Raw genomic sequence first — 21,551 nt, forward strand, 5'->3', positions numbered from 1 at the left:
AAGCACATGCTCATGAAGATCCAGGATTGCGGCCTGGAGTGTGGATGATGACGTAATGTGAAGAAGACCCAAATTCTCACAACTCAACCAATCGGAAAGGTGACAAATGGAGAAAAGGTTGAAGTTGTGAAGGATTTTGTCTTACTTGGATCCACAATCAATGCTCATTGGTAGCAGCAGTAAGAGATAAAATCTCCTGCACAAGACCTCTTTAGAGTATTGAAAATCAAGTATGCGACTTTGAGGACTAAGGTGCGCCAGACCCAAGCCATGGTATCTTCATATGCATCATATCTATGTTGAATAAGGTAGACGGATGAAGAATTGATGAAATTTGAATTATGGTGCTGGTGATGAATATTGAAAATATCATGAACTGCTAACAAGACCATAGATCTGTCTTGGAACGAATGTGGCCAGGGTTCTTAGAGGAAAGGCTAGATAACAAGGCTTCATCTTACTTACTTTGGACGTGTTGTCAGGAGAGACCAGTCCCTGGAGAAGGACATGATATTTGGAAAAGTGGAGCAGCAGCAAACAAGAGGAGGGCCCTAGACAAGATGGGTTGACACACTTACTGCAACAGTGGGCTTGGGCACAGGAAATGTCCTGGGGATGGCACAGCACAGGATCACTATGGCTCAGAACGAACTCAATGGCACCTAACAACAACAGCAGCAACAACAACACTTTGGATGAGCCAGAAGGAGGGACTGGTGTCTGGAAAAAGACAGTATGCCTGGTAAAGTGGAGAGTCAATGATGAAGACGGATAGGGATTTTCACAGGAGGTCATCAGTGGTCTCAAACACAGCAATCATTACAAGGATGGAGCAACATCAGGCCCTGCTTCATTCTGTTGTAATTTAGGATTGTTATGGCCCAGGACTGACAACTAAACAGCACTTAACAATTGTGGATGTTAATTGACACAGACATATTGTGTTGAAAAATGTGGAATAATCCTATTCTCTTATATTTTTTTACAACTTTTTTTACAAACTTTTTTGAGTCCCCACATACTTTCCTCATGGTTGTTTATTCTAAGCCAGCTTTTCCCTAACCTACTCACCCTCATTCGGTCCTGTCTTCCTTGTATGCTGCTCCGGGACGCAGTGCATGCTCATGATTCACAGTGTGTACTTCAGGGTCCAATTCTTGGTTACACCAAGGGCTTACAATTGTAGTTTTAGAATGAAGACTGCAATATTTTTAAGTACTTGTTTTTGCTTCATTTATTTCCATGTAAATCCTTTTCAAAATAAATTTGATACCATCTTTTATGTATAAATACAGTGCCCTGGTAAGTAAGACATATTTAGCTCATCACTCTGTGTATTCATCTTGACTGGTTGTTAAGGGCACTGATTTTCCTGTGCTTCTGTTTCCACAGCCTAGAGAAGCATGGTCTAAAATGTTCTGCATGGTTTCACATGAAATAGTGCTGTGGTGTATGTTAATCCTGGCTAATGTTGAATTATGTGAAATGGGAAACACAAAGCAAAATGATACAAAGTATCCAGATGCCTTTTCATGAAGTATGATACATAGTCTAATGATGTTATTAATTTCCTTATTAGCGTTTCTAAAGTGCATGCTGCTCTATGGTACCTGACCATTAAAACACTAAGTAAATTTCTGAGTTTGGTTAAGAATTTCAGCAAACAAGTATTTATCAACAGCTAGCCTCTTTCTTACTTTTATGGCTTTATATGGATAACTCATGCATAATGATCACTGATAATATTTGTGGCTGCTTGGAATTTGCATAGTGGTTTAATACTTGTTTATGTGCCCATTGTGAATTTTTATTAATGTCACTAACTTCCTACTAGATTAATTTACTAGAAATCACAGAAGCAACCAAAGGAGGTTAATTCAGCAATTTCAACACATAGTCCTTAACTTACATAACGTTCCAAAAATAAACACAGGGATAGAAAACAATTCTCTGAATTTCAAGAATTAGGATGTGAAGGTTTATAAAGAGCTATTATTCAGTAAGGGGAAGAACCTGAATCTTCTTAATTGCAAACATGAGTTCAAAACAGATTTTTTTTCCCTTATAAAAGCCTGGTCTTCATTTACTCAGAAAACATGGTCTATCTACTATGTAATTTGTTTTGTTATTTACTGTAGAAGTTATAATAAATTATGACATTGCAGGGAACCAAGTGAAAACCATGACCTAGTCTCGGCAGGGCCCTGAGTATTCCAGGACCTCAGCCTTGTCTGCACGGCCTTCTCTTTAACACAGAGCGTTCAGGCTGTACAGCTCCAAAGACTATCTGTCTCATTTTTTTTTAATGTTGTAAACTCAGAAGGAGGGCATTATAAAATATTGGTTACTAATAATAGAAAATGTATTATTTTCTGGTCCTGTTATAGATTTACAGTATCCTTGGCCGCCTTCCATCGATACCATTGGTTCTTTATCCTATGCTACCTCTTGAGGTGGTTAAACATGAACCAGCTCTTGTTGGCATAGTTAGTAACTCTGAGTATTTCTTCTATCTTCTTTTGATGCTTCCTGAATCTTTCAATAGTGAAACCTGAGTCCGGAATTATTTTTTCAGTTCTTTCAGTTTGAGGAATTCTTTGTTCTTCCTTTTTGGTTGTCTAGCTCCAATTTTTTCTCACTTTTGTTAGGTAATTTCCTTTGTCTGCTTGGACTGCCCTTTGAAATTATCAGTTCAGCTCATTTCTTTCATAATTTTACCAAGTTGCTATACTAACATGAAATAAATACCTTGGAAACAAGCTTTTAACAACTTAGCTGTTCTGTGTTTGGTGTTTGAATGTACATGTCTTCCCAAAGAACACCAAGGAGACTTTGGGCAACACACGTGGAGCATGGGTGACAAAGCCCAACATGAGTATTTGCTCATGTCCACCTGATGCCTTCTGTTGCTCGGTTTTTGCACTTTTCTATTTTCTTGGCTTGCTGGTCTTTTGTCAAGTAGATCTATCCTTCAATTTATGTTTCTTCTCTTCACTTGATCTGACAGCCATCAGGCCCCCTGCTATTGCCAAATTTGGAGGTGTTGTCCCCTTGCCACCTCCAGCACCTGGTCTAGTTCTTGCTAAATAAATGTTTTTGGAATGAATTTAATATTTGGCCTTTCAAGTGATTATAAATAAGCCTTATAACTGAGTTTGGAGTTATTTAGAAAGAATTTATTGTGATTAGAGTTTTTCTTTTTTTAAATTTTATATTAATAGTGAATATTAATCCTGTAACATATTTGAAGACAGTGATATTCCTTCATGAAACACAATGAACTGTTTAATCCTTAGGAAAACAATGAGACCCATTTGCTGATAATAAAACTGAAATTCTGGATGTGTACTAATAATTGCTTGAAGATAAATTTAAAAAAAAAGCCGAAGAATTAGGATTAAAACCGAGGCCTATATAACCCTAAATTCATAGACTTCCCATGAAGCCACATACTTAAATGCATGAAGAAAAATGAAGAGGGCACTTAACAAAATACGATCATTAATTTAATACTGTCTTGCTTGCAGTATTTCTCATTAAATATGGCTCTATCCCAAGGAAAATAATAATGATCTCTTAATCCACACAGTTATTTACTTATGTATCTCTTGGTTGAGCTTTTTTTTTTTAATGAGCAATAAAATCAGTAATAGTTGCACCAAATACTTCAATTAACAAGATATGTTAAATGATTTTTCAAGTAAAGATTCTACTTTATCTTTTTAAATTTTCTACAATGTATGTTTTATGGTGTGTTGGACACCATGCGCTCTATTAGTTTAAAATTAGGAACTAGAGGTCTGAGACATCATATAGATAACATAAGTCAGTAACAATCTGGCAGTTTCCCGCATGCTGTGATATGAAAGATAACCATACCAAATAAATCAGTCCCGAAAGTAGAGTCCCTGGCCCTGTTTTCCAAGATTTTAATAAGCTTACGGGGCCCCAGTGTAAATTTCACCAACCATCATTGTCCAGCTAACACAGCACTGGGCCCTAGAGTGATTCACATAAACTAAACCATTGTTTCAGCAATTAAATCAGCTGGAATTAGTGTACTATTTCCTGTTTCTTATATGTCTCCATGTTCCAATGCTAGGTTTTAAATCAACCAGAATAGCAAGCTCTAGATTCCATACCCTTCCAGCATCCTGGCCTATGTTCTACAACCTTCCAATTTACCCTAAATGGATAATGACTGTACAGGAAGATAAAGCATCAGTGTGGAGTTTTTAAACTAAAGATGGATACCTAGATTCTTCCATTTGGAAAACCAGATGTAACACTCTAGATATTATACAAAGACATTATGGATTAAGAATCTAAAGCTAAATACTTACATGTTAGCTTACATTTTTTCATTGGGGGTTCTCAGAGACCATGCTGATTCATTTCTACAATAAAGTTGCATACTTGCTACTCTTTATTTGGTCGGTCATCTATTTATTTAAGTAAATGTAGACTTACTCTATTTAAATAATTGTTTAAATTGCTATGAGAAATAAAAAACCAACTTGGGACAAACAAAGACTTTGTCTTTTGTCTTTCCTTAAGACAATTTTTAGAATATTTATATTTGGAAATTTCTCCATGAGCTGTGGAAGATTCTTTATCTTCTGAACAATTTAAATTGATGTCTCAGGTATTAAAGCGAACAAAGTCATTTGGAACAGAGTATGATGAATAATGTGAATATTCCAATTAATGTTGTTAATTTCTACTCGTCTGCCCAGACTCAATGCCCCAGAGGGTTTTCCGTGCTTTGATCTTTCAAAAGCAGGTTACCAGGCCTGTCTTATGAGGCAATATGAGACAGCGTGGGTTTGAACTGCCAATCTTTGCAATGAGCAGTTGATTTCTTAACCATTTATGCCACCCAGGACTCTTTCCAATTGGAAAGCTAACTTTGATTAAAGTGTTTATATTATGATACAATGAAAATAGGTTTTATTTTGTTTTCTGAAAAAAGTTATTTATGAAAAAAAGCTATGATTTGGCCATGTTCTTTACAGCCCATACTTGACAAACCCCTAACCACTGAGCAGAGACACTAATTCTTGCTCATAGGTTTAGGTGTCATGTTTACTCATAGGACAAAACAAAAAAGACATACTACGTGTTCCTGAGCCATCCTCACAATAGTTGATATAGTCGAGCTTAATGTTATAGCCACTGTCTCAATCCATATCCTAGTGGGTCTTCATTGCTTATTGACTCTCTACCAACATGATATCCTTTAGGGACTTGTCGCTCCTGATAATATGTTCAAAGTATATGAGCATAAGCCTCACATTCTTTCTTCTAAGGATCCTGGCCTGTGGCTCACTGATTTTCCCTACTCTCAAATAAGGAATTGAGAGTTCTGGGATGATTTCTTTCAGAATCAGCTTTACCATCACTGGCTGTAAACAAATGATGTGTGGGAGCCACCGTGTGAACTGCAAAGTCACTGCTTAGTTTAAATGTGGTTTTTTTAAAATCAGAACTCTCCTGATCTTGATCTGTTTTGATAAAATGACCCACAACTGGATTTAATACTTGACACTTTGACTTCAATTTCAGTTACCTGAAAAGGCACTTTTGCCCACAGCAGGCTTTGTGAGAAATTACTGAAAATCATACCATTTCCCCGAAAATAAGACAATGTCTTATACTAATTTTTGCTTCCAAAGATGCGATAGGTCTTATTTTCCGGGGATATCTTATTTTGCCATTAAGAAGAATATGGTACACATTTATTGTTGAATCAAAAAAGGGGGCATTTATTACCTGTATACGGTACGGTAGTAGTTGTCATCACAAACCAACATAACCAGACAAATTGTGAATCCTACAGTATCAGGAATTTCTTGTTACTACCATTATTTCCATGTACAACAACCTATGGTACATTTACTTGCTCTTCCTGCCTTCTCCAGCTGTGCTGCAGCCAACAGTGAGCTGCTGCGCGGTGGCGCCCGCCACTACGGTCCAGAGTCCAGAGTTACGGTAGCTTCGGGGGGCCTTATTATCGGGGGGTCTTATTTTGGGGGGGATGCCTTATATTTCAGCGAGAGGCAAAATCGTAGGTAGGTCTTATTTTGGGGGGATGTCTTACTTTCGGGGAAACACGATAGTTACCAAAATTACAAAATATAACTTTATGAACAAGCCCAACATTGAGACCTGAAAGCATCAACCCATTACTTACCTTGTTCTATTTATTTTAATTGGGACATAATCCAAATATCATACATTTCGGTAGTTCAGTCATATTTAAAATTTTTGTACACATCATAATCACAATCAATTTTAGAACATTTTATTTTTTCTTGTACTCCAATGTTATTAGCTCCTCATTTCCCTTTATTCTACTTCTTAAAGATTTAAAAAAACATCTCCTTAAGTTTTCAAGCTGTCACACACTCCTTTTGCCTGAGTTATGTACCATTTTCTCTCAAATAGACATGGAATAGAGTTTTGCTTAGTGCACTATTATCCTAACATAAATCTGTATTCAGTAACTTCAGAATGTGATACATCTACATATAAAGCATATGCCACTCATCTGCTGTCTTCTGCATGTGTACCTTATAAGGACATACACATGTGTTTTAAATCAGAATTAGTAATGAAATATAATGGGGATTGAAATATTAATGATGTTAAAATAGTCACTAAGCAATAAAAGGATAAATACAATGGTGAAGAATTGATATGTTTAAGAGGGTTTTCTTAGCTTTTAAAAGTTATGTAACTAATTTATATGATTATTCTCTTTAAAATACTAGAGTATAATGTTTATGCTTGACCTTGTTAAGACATTTTTTCATTTAAAATAATTTTGATAAGGAGCATTAGATGACTACACGATGATATATATATATAAAATGTTTAATAGATACTGAACAAAACCTCTTTGAACTTGCAAATTATAGATGTATTTTAGAATATTTTTTAAACAATGATCTTTAATTATAAATTATAAATCACTTCAACTCACGAAAATTTATGGTGGTGTACATTTCTTTGTCAAGGTTGGTTTACATTTGAGCTTAGAATGTTTGTTAGTGTGATAAATTGGGTGGTCTTTTAATTAACATTCTTGCTCAGGTCTGTAAACAGTACATGCTCTAAATAAGCACTTAAGTTTTATACACTAATACATTCAGAAATTTTGTTTAAGAATAGTTTTAAAAGACAATTGTTCTCATTTGTTGATATAGAATGGTCATTATTATAAAATACCTCCTGAAAAATAAAGTGAATTAGAGTAAGTTTATACTTCACTATGTTGTTTATTAATAAATATTTAGTCTATATTGTTCTTCTATCTCTACAAATTTAACTCAGATTTGGTATAAATTTAGTAAGGAGTATGCTAATTAAGAATACAAAAAATTAAGCTATTTAATAATTTTATAGAAGCAAGTATTAAAATAAATAAGGAGACATTTCCATTAAAGTAAGTATTTATGTCTAAAATCGTCTTTCTTTATACATGTTTAAATCTAAATTTTAAAATGCATAATTATTTCAGAGACCAAGGGAAAATGGCTATTACTCTTTGCCTGTCCATCATGTATGTTGATGCTGTTAGGCATCATCAAGCTTTAAGAAATAGAACAGGATGCTTCCAGGTCCTGCACATTCTCATAGCTGTTGGTGTAGTTGAAGCCATTTTCACAGTCACTGTGTCCATCCTCCTTTGCTGACCCTCCACTTCGCCAAGCATATGATAGTCTTTTCCATGAGATGGTTCCTCTTGAAAATATGTTCTAAATACATGAGACGTCATCTCACTGTTATTGCTTCTGAAAAACCTTCTGGCTGCATGTCTTCCAAGACATGCTTGTTCCTCTAGAATCCTGTGGCATCTTTAATGTTCTTTACCAATACTATAACTCAAGTGTGTGCGTTTTCATTCTTTCTTATGCACTGTTGGGCCCTTGCCTGCATAGGAAGGATCGAAAATGCCATTGCGTGGGTCAGGAGCTCCTTAGTCCTCAATGTGATATCAACACTTTACAAAGGTCTTTTGCAGCAGATTTGCTCTTTACAATACATTGGTTGATTTCGTAATTGCTGTTTCAATGGATATATGTTGTGAACCCAATTAAAATGAAATCTTGACAATTTAAATATTTTATTTATCATGATGTTGCATAGTATTGACAAAATATGAGACTTTTTCTTTATGTTTAGCTGCAATCCATACTGTAGTTTGGGGTTTTATCACTAGGTGCGTCTAGTCCTTTTCACTTTCAGCAAGCAAGACTGTGTCTAGATCTACATTGGGGAGGTGGCTGTTTCTCTACTGCAGTCCTATTTCCACATTCTTATTAAAATGGTCCTGCTCTTCTTTTCTCAGTGTACATATTGAATGCATATTGTGAAAAATGCTATTTTGATACACAACTCACCTGACTTTTAGCCATGACATTTCCTTTTGTTCTTCTTGAAAAATTGTCTATATTCAACTGCTCTGGAATTCTTATTCTTCAAATGTATAATACTCCTCACTTTCACATGCCTTTGCATAGTCAATAAAATATGAGTAAATATCTTTCTAGGATTCTCTACTTTCAGCCTACATCCATCAGATGTTATCAATTGTCTTCTTCCTTCCACATCCTCTTCTGAATCCAGCTTGAATTCCTAGCAGTTTCCTATCAGTGTTATACTCCCTCTACTTTTTAATTACCTTCAGGAAAATGTTATTTTTTGTGTGATATTAATGACATTGTTTAATCATTTCTGCATTCCATTGCATCACATGTCTTGTAATTGGCACTTATATAACCAGTTGTTTGAACAGATAGCTGTTCCAGATTTCTTGCCATAGATGACTGAGTTTCTGTATTGTGTCCATACGTTGAAGCATCTCAATTAGTATTCCGCTAGTTCTTTAATACTTTCTTTTCTGCTCACTATTTCCTTCAGTGTAGCTTGAATGTGCCAGTACTGTGGGTTCTCAGTAGTATGCTACCGCCTGCGAAGGTTGGGCATTGGTGCAGTGACTTTATTCCTTTCCTCCTCTTTTCATGCTTCCTGGGTTATTCGAAATTTTGGCCATAGAATCCTTCAATAATGTAACACAAAGCTTGAATTGTCTTCAATTATTTCAGTTTCAAAATGCTGAGCATGTTCTTCCCTTTTGATTTTCGAAATCCAGGGCATTGCACACCTTGCGATAGTACCTTATTTTACCTTCTCAATATGCTCCGTTACTTCACTATTCATTCATTTTCTGCAGTTGAACTGCATTCAAGAGTTTATTTCAGAGTATCTTTTGACACCTGTTTTGGTCTTATATTTATTTTGGTCTTTTCTTTCTTTCTTGTTCTCATGATGTTTTGCTTTTCATGAATTTTACCCTTCATTTTGAGCTTCCCCATAGTCTCTTTTCAAGAACATAGATGATTTGATTCCTATGTATTCCATCTAATGAGGTTCAAATGATTTAAAAGGCATTTGCACTGAAGAGACCTCCCCCCTCCAACCAATTCTGAGACCAACAGTCTCTTCCACCTCACTCTTCTTCTTTGTGAGGGTTGATCATGGATTGCAGCCACTGCACAGAACTCAGAGATGGTATTCACCATTATCGGGTTTATATGTGAGATTTAGATATTTTGGAGCACTGGTGGCATAGTGGGGTTTACATTGGGCTGCTAACTACAGATCAGTGGTTTGAACTCACCCGTGACTCTGTAGGGGAAAAATGAGCCTGTCTGCTCCCATAGCGATCAACAGACTCAGAAACCCACAGGGACAATTCTCCTCAGAATTGACTCAATGGCACTGAATTTGGCAACAAGCTCAGAAGTTATAGGTCACAATTCACAATTAGAAATGCCTACGATATAGTTCTTCTAGTTCAGTGGTTCTCAACCTTTTCAATGCCATGACCCTTTAATATTGCTCCTTATATGGTGTTGACCCCCTAACCATAGAATTATTTTTTACTACTTCATCACTGTAAATTTGCTACTGTTATGAATTGGGCGAACCCCGTGAAAGGGTCGTTCAAGTCCCAAAGGGGTCACGACCCACAGGTTGAGAACCGCTGCTCTAGCCAGTAGTGGCTCTTCTCAGCCATGTCAGTAAGCATAACTCTCTCTAGTGTTTAGCTTCTCAGCAATGTAGTTCCTTGGCATTGACCCTGCTTGGTTAAGTGTTATAGAGCTCCGTTACCATTGCAGATCCTCAAAGGGTAGTCCACTCTATCATAAGCCATTCCTCTGCTGTTCCTCTGTTGCTCATCTGGTATGATAACTGGGTCTCCTGGATCCAGGAGGCTTAGTGTGCAGGGACCTCAGGGGCAAAGGACACACTCTACTCCTATCTCTTCTTTCTTGACGATTGAGAGAACCCCAGTTCTTACTTCTGCAATGGCTCACTTTAAACTAGCAGGATGGCAAACTGGTCACCCCTCATTAGATTTTTATATACCTTATTTGCATGGCCCCACCAAATCTCTTCAAGTAAATAACTTGATTTTTTCCTTAGTCACCATTAGAAATTATGAGGCAGTTGCTGTTTTTCCATCCTCTTTGTGGTAGAACTAATTGAGACACAAAGAGACTAAATGTGATAGAAGGTAAAGCTGTTTTTACATTGAATGTCAGATATAATAACAAGTCTCTTTAATTGTACATTTGAGTGCATAGATAAACTAAGGATTTTTTTTCTATTTACAAGTCCAGTGAACATGACTTAACATTTAACGATAGGATGTTGTTCATGTAGCTGCTTCCAGTTGTCTCCAACCAATGGCAAACCAATACACAATGGAACAAAACACTGCCCAGACCCCTCTCTCCATGATTGGAAAGCCAACAGTTATGATCCATAGGGTTTTCATCGACTGATTTTGAAGTAAACCACCAAGCCTTTCTTGGAAGCTTTGGGCTAGAAGGTCGACTGAGATCAGTTCAGCATCATGGCACTACTTAAGCGCCCATTGACTTGAGGTCACTTCTACACATGAGATATATTTGCTGGGAATTACACCTGATCCTCTGGCATGGAAGGTAAAGATTTTAGCATGGAGCCACCAATGCCTTCAACTATAGGATAGTTCTATCAATGTGGCTACTTTATTATGAAAGCTTACTTGAAATATACAAAATGAACCTTGAACAACTTGTAACATTTAAGCCTATTGTTCATAAGCATGCAGTGTTTCCTTACCAAGGATTTTAGGTGACAAGTAATTTTCAATATCTTCCTCCTTATTCTAGAAATACTTTGCAAGTCTGGAACACTTGAAAAATTATCAGCTTATAGAAACCGATGTATGAATCTCCACAGAGAAGCTGATTCTCCCAGGTGGAGATTACAAGAAACAATTTCTATGAATTCCTCTTCAAATAAAGCTGTAGCTATCTAAATGAAAGTAAATTGTTTTCAAAGCTTTTATTATTTCAGATATTTAGGAGAAGCACATAAGTATTTCAATTTAAGTAAGATACATTTCAAAACATGAGGCAGGCTTTTACATACTTCACTGAAACTATATCAAAGTCCTTACAAATGCTGACTTGGAAAAGGACCCCGAGGACAGGCTACTCTCTGAAGCATAGGCGTTGTGCTGTGCAGCGCCCCCTCACACTCTCCGTTGATGTTACGTTCTGTAGAGCTCAGCATTATACTTTGCAGTTCTCTATTCCAATTTCCTAGTTTGATGTCTTAAACTTTGTGCCATTGACCTCTTTCTACACACTAAAAGAGGTGCAAATCAAAATGTATTCATAGGGAAGGCTTCATCTATTAAGACCCTCTTTCTTTGTATTCAATGCAGAAAAGGAAATAGGGACAGACATCTATTAACATTAGTTTTCCCTTTTCTTTTATTCCATGCTTTATGATTTTGGAAAAATATAGAACTGAATCAAAGACTTATGGGTCAGAAGACTATCTTATTATAGCTAAATGATAACAGGCATTTTTACTGTTCTGAATAATGGCATAAAAGTTATTTTATCCTATCAAAATTCAGCTTCAAATAATAAAAGTAAATTTAATCACTGACTTTATCAGAGTAAAGTAGCAAAAAAATATGTACTCTTAAACTTGTTTTTTTGAAAGAACGGTGGTAGGTGAAGGTACTGGCAAAGAGAGGCTGAAAGGCATTTGAAAATTATGTGAAAGAATATAATAAAAATTATTTCATTTGTACCTTAAAATAATTTTGAGAAATTATAATAGAATATGCAGATTCAAAAAATGAATCTACAATTCAATACAATACTGAACGTACAATGAGTAAGTGATGTAAGAATAAGCTCTAAGACAGAAAGAACACTATATTGCAAGGAAAAAAAAATTCAAAATTGGCTGATAATAAATTCCATGGAAGAGGAATTCATTCAAAATAGATACTTGCATTCAAACCTAGAACCAGCACCTCAACTTCAGTCATTTCAAGTAAAAGAAGAAAAAGAATCTTGTCCAAGTTTTGTTGTTGTTGTTGTTGTTGTTGTTGTTGTTGTTCTTTAGGTGGTATTGAGTGGATTATTACTCATGGAGACCATCCGTACAACACAACAAAGCACTGCCTCTCCTGTGCCGTCCCACAATTGTTCTTATGTTTAAGCCCACCTAAGCAGCTCCGTGTCAATCCATCTTGTAGAGCGTCTTCCTCTTGTTCACTGCCCCTCGACTTTACGGAGCATGATGTCCATTGTAGGCACTGGTGTCTCCTGACTACATGTCCAAGGTACTGGAGACAAAGCATTCTGGCTGTATGTCTTCCAAGACAGACCATTTCGTTCTTTTGGCAAGTCATGGTACCTTCAGTATTCTTCACCAGCATCATAATACAAGTACACCAATTCTTCTTTGGTCTTCCCTATTCAGTGTCCAACGAAGTAGCTGAAAATACCAGGGTCTGGGTAGGGCACACTTTAGTCTTCAAAGTAGCATCCTTGTTTTCAATACTCTAAAGTGGTCATGTCCAGTAGACTTACTCAATGCCATGCATCAGTTGGTCTCTTGACTGCTGCTTCCCTGAGATTTGATTGTGGAGTCAAGCAAGACAAAAATCCTTGACAATGGCAATCATTTCTCCTTTTGTCATGATGTTACCTACTGGCCCAATTGTGAGGATTTTGCTATACTGTACATGATGTAATCCATACTGAAGGAGGCAACCCTGGATGTTCATCAGCAAGTGCTTCACATCCTCCTCATTTTCAGCAAGCAAAGGTTGTGTTATCTGTATCTGAGGTTGTTGACAAGCCTTCCTCCAACCCTGATGCCACATTCTTGTTCATATAACCCATCTTCCCTGGCTAGTTGTTTATCATAGAGTGAATAAGTATAATGAGAGTATACGACCTTGACGCACATTTCTTTATTTTAAACCATACCGTATGCTCGTCTTCTCTCTCCACAACTGCCTCTTGATCCATGGATGTGTGCCACAGGAGCATAATGCACTGTTCTGGATTTCATTTTTTTTATGATCCACATAGTTGAATGCCTTATTATAGTTAATAAAACACAAGTTAAACATCTTTCTGGTATTCTTTGCTTTCAGCCAAGATCAATCCAGCATCCTCAGTGATATCCTGTTTTCTAAATTCTCTTCTGAATTCAACCTGCACTTCTGGTTATTCCCTGTCAATGTATTGCTATATTGCTGCAACCCTTGTTAGATGATCTTCAACAAAATTTACTTGCATATGATATTGATATGTTCTATAATTTGAGCATTCTACTGTCAAATTGTTATTGTTGCTGTTGTTAGTTGCCATTGAGTAGATTCTGACCCCTAGTGACCCTACGCACAACAGAATATGACACTGCACAGTCCTGCTCCGTCCTGGCAATTGTTCCCATCCCAGAGGCCATTGTTGCAGCCAGTGTCAGTTCTTCGCCTTGAGGGTGCTTCCCTATTTTTTTGCCCCCTATTTTACCAAGCACGGTGTCCTTCTTCAGGGACTGGTCTCTCTAGACCACAACAAAATATGTAAGATGAAATCTTGTCATCCTTGCCTCTAAGGAGCACTCTGGTTATACTTCTTCTAAGACACATTTGTTTGTCCATTAGTATTCTTCAAGAGCACCACAATTCAAATGCTTTGATTCTTCTTTAGTCTTTCCTTTCAACGTCCAACTTTCACCCACATAAGAAGCAATTGAAAATACCAGCACTAGGGTCAGGTACATGTTAGTCCTTGAAGTAGCCTTCGCACTTTACAGCACTCTAGAGTGTCTTGTGAAGCAGATTTAACCAATGCAACGGGGTGTTGCAGCTCTCTACTGCTGCTTCCCTAAGTGTTTCATGTCAATCCAAGTAAGGGGAACTCCTGAACAAATTACACTCACTAAATTTCTACTTTTATACAAAGTATTGTGGACTATGTTCCTAACGTTTTTAGAACAAAGATATATACAAGGTTAGTATTTGTTCCTAGCTATTTCTTAAATGAGAGCTGAAACTGTGGCTGTGATTATATATAAGAAATATATATTAAAAATGATAGATCTTACCGTTACACCTCCAAGAATATTTTTGTTTTGTTTTCGTAAGTTGTGCATTTTTGTCTTCTCTCTATATCTTCCCTCTTGAACATTTGATTGATTGATTTATGCATTTCCCATGCACTTTTATGAAGTTGTAATGTGCTTTAAAATTTTTTTTTTCTCACATCTTCTTATTCTCTTTCTACTCTGCCCTCTGCTTTGTGGTAGTGAGGGAGATAGGATACTCTTGATCAGTTCCCTATTGGCTAATGGCCCTTTTTGAACAAGTCATAACATGTTGGCTTTCATTTTAAACTACTGTACCCTCTTTTCAGAAATATGTTTATGTAAGACATCTTGATGTCATGTGGTCTTCCCTTCCCTTTTGCTCTTGTTCACTGATTTTTCCCTCTGAAACCTGACATTGAAATCTTGTAACTCATGCTTTCCTGTCTTGGCATTTTATCTATTTACACGTCAGAAAAGATCTCATGCACACTCACGGCTCATTTGCCAACCAGATGCCTAGACAAGACTTGTATTTGCAGCTTCTTCTAATCTGAAGATCCATTTGAAGGGCATAAAAATGTTCTTATAAAAGTAGAATCGAAAGATAATGATCTTCATCAAATGTTAAAACACCTCTTTGAATATCCTACTCTCTACTCAAAAATCCCATGCATAATTCTTAAACAAACTACTTCTCCTATAGTATTATCTATTCACCCTGTTGATCAAGCCAAATACCTTACATGCCAATGGTCTATTTATTATGTCATTGAACACCACCCGACAAGCCACAAAAGAGGGGGTATAGAGTAGACAACAACACAAACATTTAGAAGAGATAAACGTGGATGGTTGAATCGGGTAGTTCTTCTAGTATCTGGAGCTCTGGTGGCATAATTGTTATATGTTGGGCTGCAATGTTCTAGGTCAGCAGTTTAAAACCATCACAGAGAAAAATGGTGCTTTCTGCTCTGCTAGGAGCCCTGGTGGTGTAGTGGTTACACGTTGGGCTGTGATCCACACAGTCAGCAGTTGGAAACCACCAGCCGCTCTGCAAGAGAAAGATGGAGCTTTCTCCTCTTGTAAATAGTTACAGTCTCAGAACCCCACAGGGGCCACTGTGTGTCAGCCTGGACTCCATGGCAGGGGTGAGTTCTTCTCCCGTACAGTGTTAGAATCTCAGAAACTCGCAGAAGCAGGCCTACCATCCTCTGTGGCGTCACTCTGAGGCAGGGGGGTGTTTTGTTTTGTTTTGATTTACTTTTGAGAGCCCGGTGTCTGAAATGATGTGAAGGAATGATAAATCGAAAGCTACAGTGAGTATATATATGACTGATATTTTAGCTGAAACCATCATGAAAAGAACATGTCTTCCATGCATAGAACCAGGACAATCCAATTCTAGGAAAAGGAACAGAATCTGCTAAAATTTTAACTTGGAATGAGTAAAAGGCCTGGTTATTTTTAGTTATTAAAATCCAGAGTGCAGTCAGAGATGGTGGAAGATGAAATTAGAGAGGTATCTGGAGTCAGGTCATTCAGCATTCCTAGTTGGTTGTGGTATTTTGTGTGAACTATTGGACTGCAATCCTCATGGTCATCAGTTCGAAACCACCTGTGGGAGAAAGACTGGGCTTTCTACTCCGGTAAACAGTTATAGTCTTGGAAACCCACAGAGGGTCACTATGAGTCAGTAATGGCTCGATGGCAGCGAGTTTGATTTGGTTTTGGGTAATGCACTAACGTTGTCACTTACATGTTTCATTGATAATATTATCAGCTTACTGCCATTCAGTCAATGCTGACTCCTAGAGACCCCCTGTGGGTTTCTGAGACTGTAACTGTTTGGAAGAGTAGAAAGCCCAGTCTTTCTCCCAAGGTCCTGCTGGTGGCTTCAAACTGTGGGCCATGTGGATTTCAGCCCAACACATAACCATTACATCACAAGAGCTCCTTTTAGTGCATTCCTAAAGTTATTCTGAATATTGTGTGGAAAGTGTATTGCAGAAGTTAGTAAAGCAACCGGAAAGACTCATTATGAGAATGATGAAGTAATCCAAGCATGAAATGATGGATGACAGCTTAATTTAGGAGGCAGAAAATGCGTATGGGGAAAGTTGCTATATATGCATATAAAGATATGTGAATAGAAGCATATTTATACTTACCTGTAAAGAAAAGGTGTCATAGTGATTACTCATTGGGCTGCAATTCTCAAGGTCAGCAATTTGAAACCGCCAGCCGGCTAGGTAGGAGAAAGATGGTGCTTTCTACTCTGGTAAAGAGTTACAGTTTCAGAAATTCACAGGACAGTTCTAACCTGTCTTATAGTGTCTCTATGAGTTGGTATCCACTTGAGACAGGGAGTTTGTAGGGGCTGGTGGGGGGGGGGTTGTTACAGAAAAGGAATATCAAGCATACTTTTGTATCCTTGACAGAGCAACTTCTTAGGAGGGTCAAATGAGATGGGAAAGGTTAGAGAAGAACTATTTTGAAGATGAAATTCGTAAGTTTATTTTTAGATATGTTTGGATTGATATCTACAAATCCAATGAGAGAGAGTTTGTGAGGTATAGTTTGAGGTGTACATATGTATTTGAGTCTTCAAAAGGCAACTTATTTGAAAAGTGGGAATGGATGAAGGTATTCAGGCAGTAGTGTAAGTAGAATCCAAGCAAATGTATTTATGAATCTGGGGAAGTTAAATTTTTGTGGTTAGGTATCAGATAATTCAAGAAAGGTTGTTGAAAATAGAGCCACCAAAGGAGGAAAAATTGCCAAAGAGCAAGGTTTAATAGAGTATCAGCAGTTTATAGAATACAATGGGGGACAGAAGAGCTCACCTAGAGCATTTTGGTTCCAAGTTCCAGTGGAGTCATTGGTTCAGAAACCGTGACTATTGATAAACAACTGGGAAGTGAGGAAGAGAAGAGTACAAATATAGATTTTTTTAGTTGAGTTATGAAGGAGAGCAGAGGAAAAAAGGTTCAGTGAGAATATACACTTCAAGAGTTTTCTCTTTGCTTGTTAGTATTTTTAAGTTGATGTTTGTTTGCATATATATATATATACATCTTTCACATGCATATGAAGGGATTAAAAGTACCATGACTTGGTGCAGACATACCTTAGTCCTCACACCTGTGACATCTGTGATCTTTAACACTTTAAAGAAATCTCGTGCAGCAGAGTTGCTCAGTGCAATACATTGCTTGATTTCTTCACTGCTGCGTCCCTGCAGGTGGATTGTGAATGCAAACAAAATGAAATCCTTTATAGCTTCACTTTTTTCTTCATTTATCATGATATTGCCTAGTGATCCAATTGGGGAGATTTTAGATTTTATTCATTGAGGTGAATTTTCTAAAAATTCATTTAGATTTTTTTTCATAGTGAAGGCTGCAGTATAGCGCCAATGAAACACACTACTTTCCTCCAGTTCTCTGGTGCTTCCTTCCCCCCACTATCATGACCTCGATTCTACCTTCCAAATCGGATTAGACCAGAGCATGCACACTGCTACAGATAAGAGCCTGCAACACAGGGAATCCAGCGTAGATAACCCCCCCAGAGCCAACAAGAAGAGTAGAGATACCAGGAGGATTAGGGGGTGGTGCAGGGAGAAAGGAGGAATCAATCACAAGGATCAGCCTATAACCTCCTTTCAGGGGGACAAACAATGGAAAAGTGGGTGAGTGGCGACGGAGGACGATGTAAAATATGAAAATAATAATCTATACCTTACCAAGGGTTTGTGAGAGAGGGCCAGCAGGGGAGGCAGTGGAAAGAAATGGAGAGCTGATATCAGGGGCTCAAGTGGGAAGAGAATGCTTTGAAAATGATGATGGCAGCAGATGTACAAATGTGCTTGACACACTGGATGAATGTATGGATTGTGAGGAGAGGTGCAAGAACCCCCAATAAAAGTATTTAATAAAACAAGAAATTTTTTAATAAACCTTCCTCCAATCCCGATGCTGTGTTGTTGTTATCATCCAGTTTCATGGATTATTTGTTCAGCGTATGGACTGAAGAAGCATAATAAAAGTATTCAACCCTGAAGCATACCTTTTTCTAAATTTATTCCATGCAGTATTCACTTCGTCTTTTCAAATAACTGCCCTTTGGTCCATGTATCAGTTTCCCAGGAATATAATTAAGCTTCCGGCATTCTCTTTCTTCACAATGTTACCACAGTTTGTCATGATCCACATAGTCCCTGGGTCAGAGTGGAATGCCTTTATTTGGTCAATTAAACCCCAGTAAACTCCTCTCTGGTGTTCTATGCTTTCAGCCAAGACGCTCTGGCACCAGCAATGCTATCCCTCTTTCCGTATCCTCTTGTCCCTGCCTTAACTCTATGTCCGCTTTCTGTCGAACGAAACCTGCAATCATTTCTCAATTATTGTCAGCCAGTGTTTGCTTGTTTGTGATATTAGTGACGTTGTTCAATAATTTACACATTGGAATACTGGGTTACCTTTCTTTGGAATGGGCATACAGAATATGGATCTCTTTTAGTTGGTTGGCCAGGTAACTGTCTTCCAAGTTAATCGGCAAAGAGATGTGAATGCTTCCAGTGCTTATTCAGTTTGGTGAAACATTTTAATTGGTAATCCATCAATTCTTGGAGCCTTGTTTTTTGCTAATGGTTTTAGTGCAACTTGGACCTTTTTCAATACCATTGGTTCTTGATAACATACTTCTTGAAACGGTTGTTCTAACAATTCTTTTTGATACCGTGACTGTGTTATCTCCATCTTATTTTGATGCTTCCTGCATTGTTCAACATTTTGCTCCTGGAATTCATATCTTTGATATGAATATTTAATTTTCATATTTTCCCTTAGAAAGTCCTTTTTTTTCAGCTTAAACAAAAGTAATATATTTTATATCTGTCAGTAAGTTGTTTTTAAATTTTGTTTTCACTGTATTATGAGTTTTATGCTTATGTTTCATCCTGTGGGAAATGTTTCATCTAATTGGAAATGGTGTTTTCGCTTATAAATACTTCTAGAGACTTCATGGTCTCTGGACTAGTTTGTCTTTTCATTGTAGTACAAATATTGATGATCAAACTGTTTTTTGTTTTTAGTTTTGGATATACTGAGGTTCAGGGAAAGAAATTTCTGACAAAATATAAATTTTTCTCTGACATTTTTGTTGAAATCCCATTCATGGGGTTATTTTACTCTAAAATACTTCCATGTAAATAAAATTTCCAGTTTCATCTCTAGCATTCTGCTAAATTACTGTGTATTTCTCCTGCTAATATAACTAAAGTAGCACAGTGGAATTCATGTTAATTCCATTTATATTGAGGAAAATACAAGTTTGAGTAAGCTTTCAAGCTTACAAATATGCCAAGTAATAAAATAATTAACATGGATTATTTTAATATGTTTGGTTGACATGCACCATGTTGACATGTTATCACTGTGGCATATTAACAGGTAATTATATTGCCATGTTATCAGGTATGACCAGTCCCTGGAAAGTGCTTCATGCTTAGTAAAGCAGAAGGTCAGTGAAAAGTAAGCCCTTCAAGGAGAGGGACCGACACAGTGGTTAAACCGTGGGCTCAAATATAACGATTGTGAGAATCGTGAAAGACCAGCCAGTTTTTCATTCTTTAGATGTAAATTTGCCGTGCACTTGCCAACAAAGTAGCATTTTTAATTACATCTTTAAAAGTTTGCCATAAAAGCCAAATATGGTAACACCTGTTAAAGTCAGAAATTGTGTAAGACAGAAATCGGTTAGAACAGAAAAGCTCAGATGTTTTCCACTAACTAAACTGAGCAGTAGAAATGGGGTAAGGCAGCTTCCTGTGAGGCCAGATAAACCAGGCAGTCTCATGACGCTGTATGAGTATATCTTTTATAGGTAGTATTGATTTACCCAAATATTATTTTAATAAGAGTAGAGAAGTCATTGGTCATCAATTAAAAATTTTCAGGACATGCTACAAATCATATTAAACCTAAATTAGTGCAAAACTTTGCTGATTTGTGTTTTGTTAACAGGCTTATGCAGGCAAAGACCTGGAGGAGCAGTTGAGGTCGGTGTCCAGCGTGGATGAACTCATGACAGTACTTTACCCGGAATATTGGAAAATGTTCAAGTGCCAGTTAAGAAAAGGAGGCTGGCAGCATAATAAAGAGCAGCCCACCGTCAACACAAGGGGAGAAGAGAAGATAAAGTTTGCTGCAGCACATTATAATGCAGAGATCTTGAAAAGTAAGTTCCCTTTTGTCTTCAAACCAGCCAAAGTAGGTATCCCTGTCCTTTAATTTCAGCAGATATACCACAGATTTTACCTTTAGGGTCACCTGGACAGGAAATAAGAATTGATTTACAATACTGTATTTTATTATTTTACTTTCATGTTAAGATGAACTTTTAAAACTGAAAGATGCTAACATGTGATCTATCAACACACTTAAATTTTTTAAATGGAGCTAATCAGCTGCTGAATATTTTTAGAGTAGATATGGTTTGCACACTATCTCAGTGAAAAATGCAAACATTTTGAATCTTACAGACTGGTCATGCATAGATTTTTTTTTTTATTTGGATTTAGAAATGGTTCGTTTCTCTCAAAAGACACTAAAATCACCTTTCAAATGCTACTTATTATATTAATGCTTCAAAGACAGCTAATTAGAGAGCTGGACTTTTGTAAAGCTGCTGAGCTGTCTAACAAAAACCCCACACTAAGGCCAAATGAAAGAGCAAATTCATGGCCATTGAGTAGATGCCAGTTCATGAGGACTGTATAGAACAGGGAGGAACGGCTTCTGTGAGTGTCCAAGACTGTAACTCTTTACAGGATTAGAGAGCCCCATCTTTCTCCTTCAAAGCAGCTTCTGTTTTCAAACTGCTGACCTTGCAGTTAGCAGCCCAGTGAGTAACCAGTATGCCTTCAGAGCTCATAAGATATGAAATGACAATAATTTATGACCAAATCTTTAAAAAATTTAACTTCCTTCAGATATTAGAAATGTATTGCTACCTATCCCTTTAAAGGTTTAGATAATACAATGTATTTTGCAAATGAAACAACAAATTGACTCACGGTTGAA

The 21,551-nt window shown here is 37.1% G+C and overlaps 1 protein-coding gene across 1 annotated transcript in view; it reads left to right on the top strand.

Annotated features, from left to right (window-relative positions):
• The window catches only part of VEGFC (vascular endothelial growth factor C), a gene marked incomplete at its 5' end in the record, with an annotated part of 108,763 nt that overhangs the window by 49,186 nt on the left and 38,026 nt on the right, over positions 1 to 21,551 (top strand). The window contains one exon of the mRNA XM_004696130.2: positions 20,493 to 20,706. Coding sequence (XP_004696187.1) covers positions 20,493 to 20,706 — 214 coding nt within the window. The remainder of the gene's footprint in view (positions 1 to 20,492; positions 20,707 to 21,551) is intronic.

Source organism: Echinops telfairi, unplaced genomic scaffold (genome assembly GCF_000313985.2).
Source record: "Echinops telfairi isolate 266 unplaced genomic scaffold, ASM31398v2 ScPeMD7_9;HRSCAF=40, whole genome shotgun sequence".
Lineage (NCBI taxonomy): Eukaryota > Metazoa > Chordata > Mammalia > Afrosoricida > Tenrecidae > Echinops > Echinops telfairi.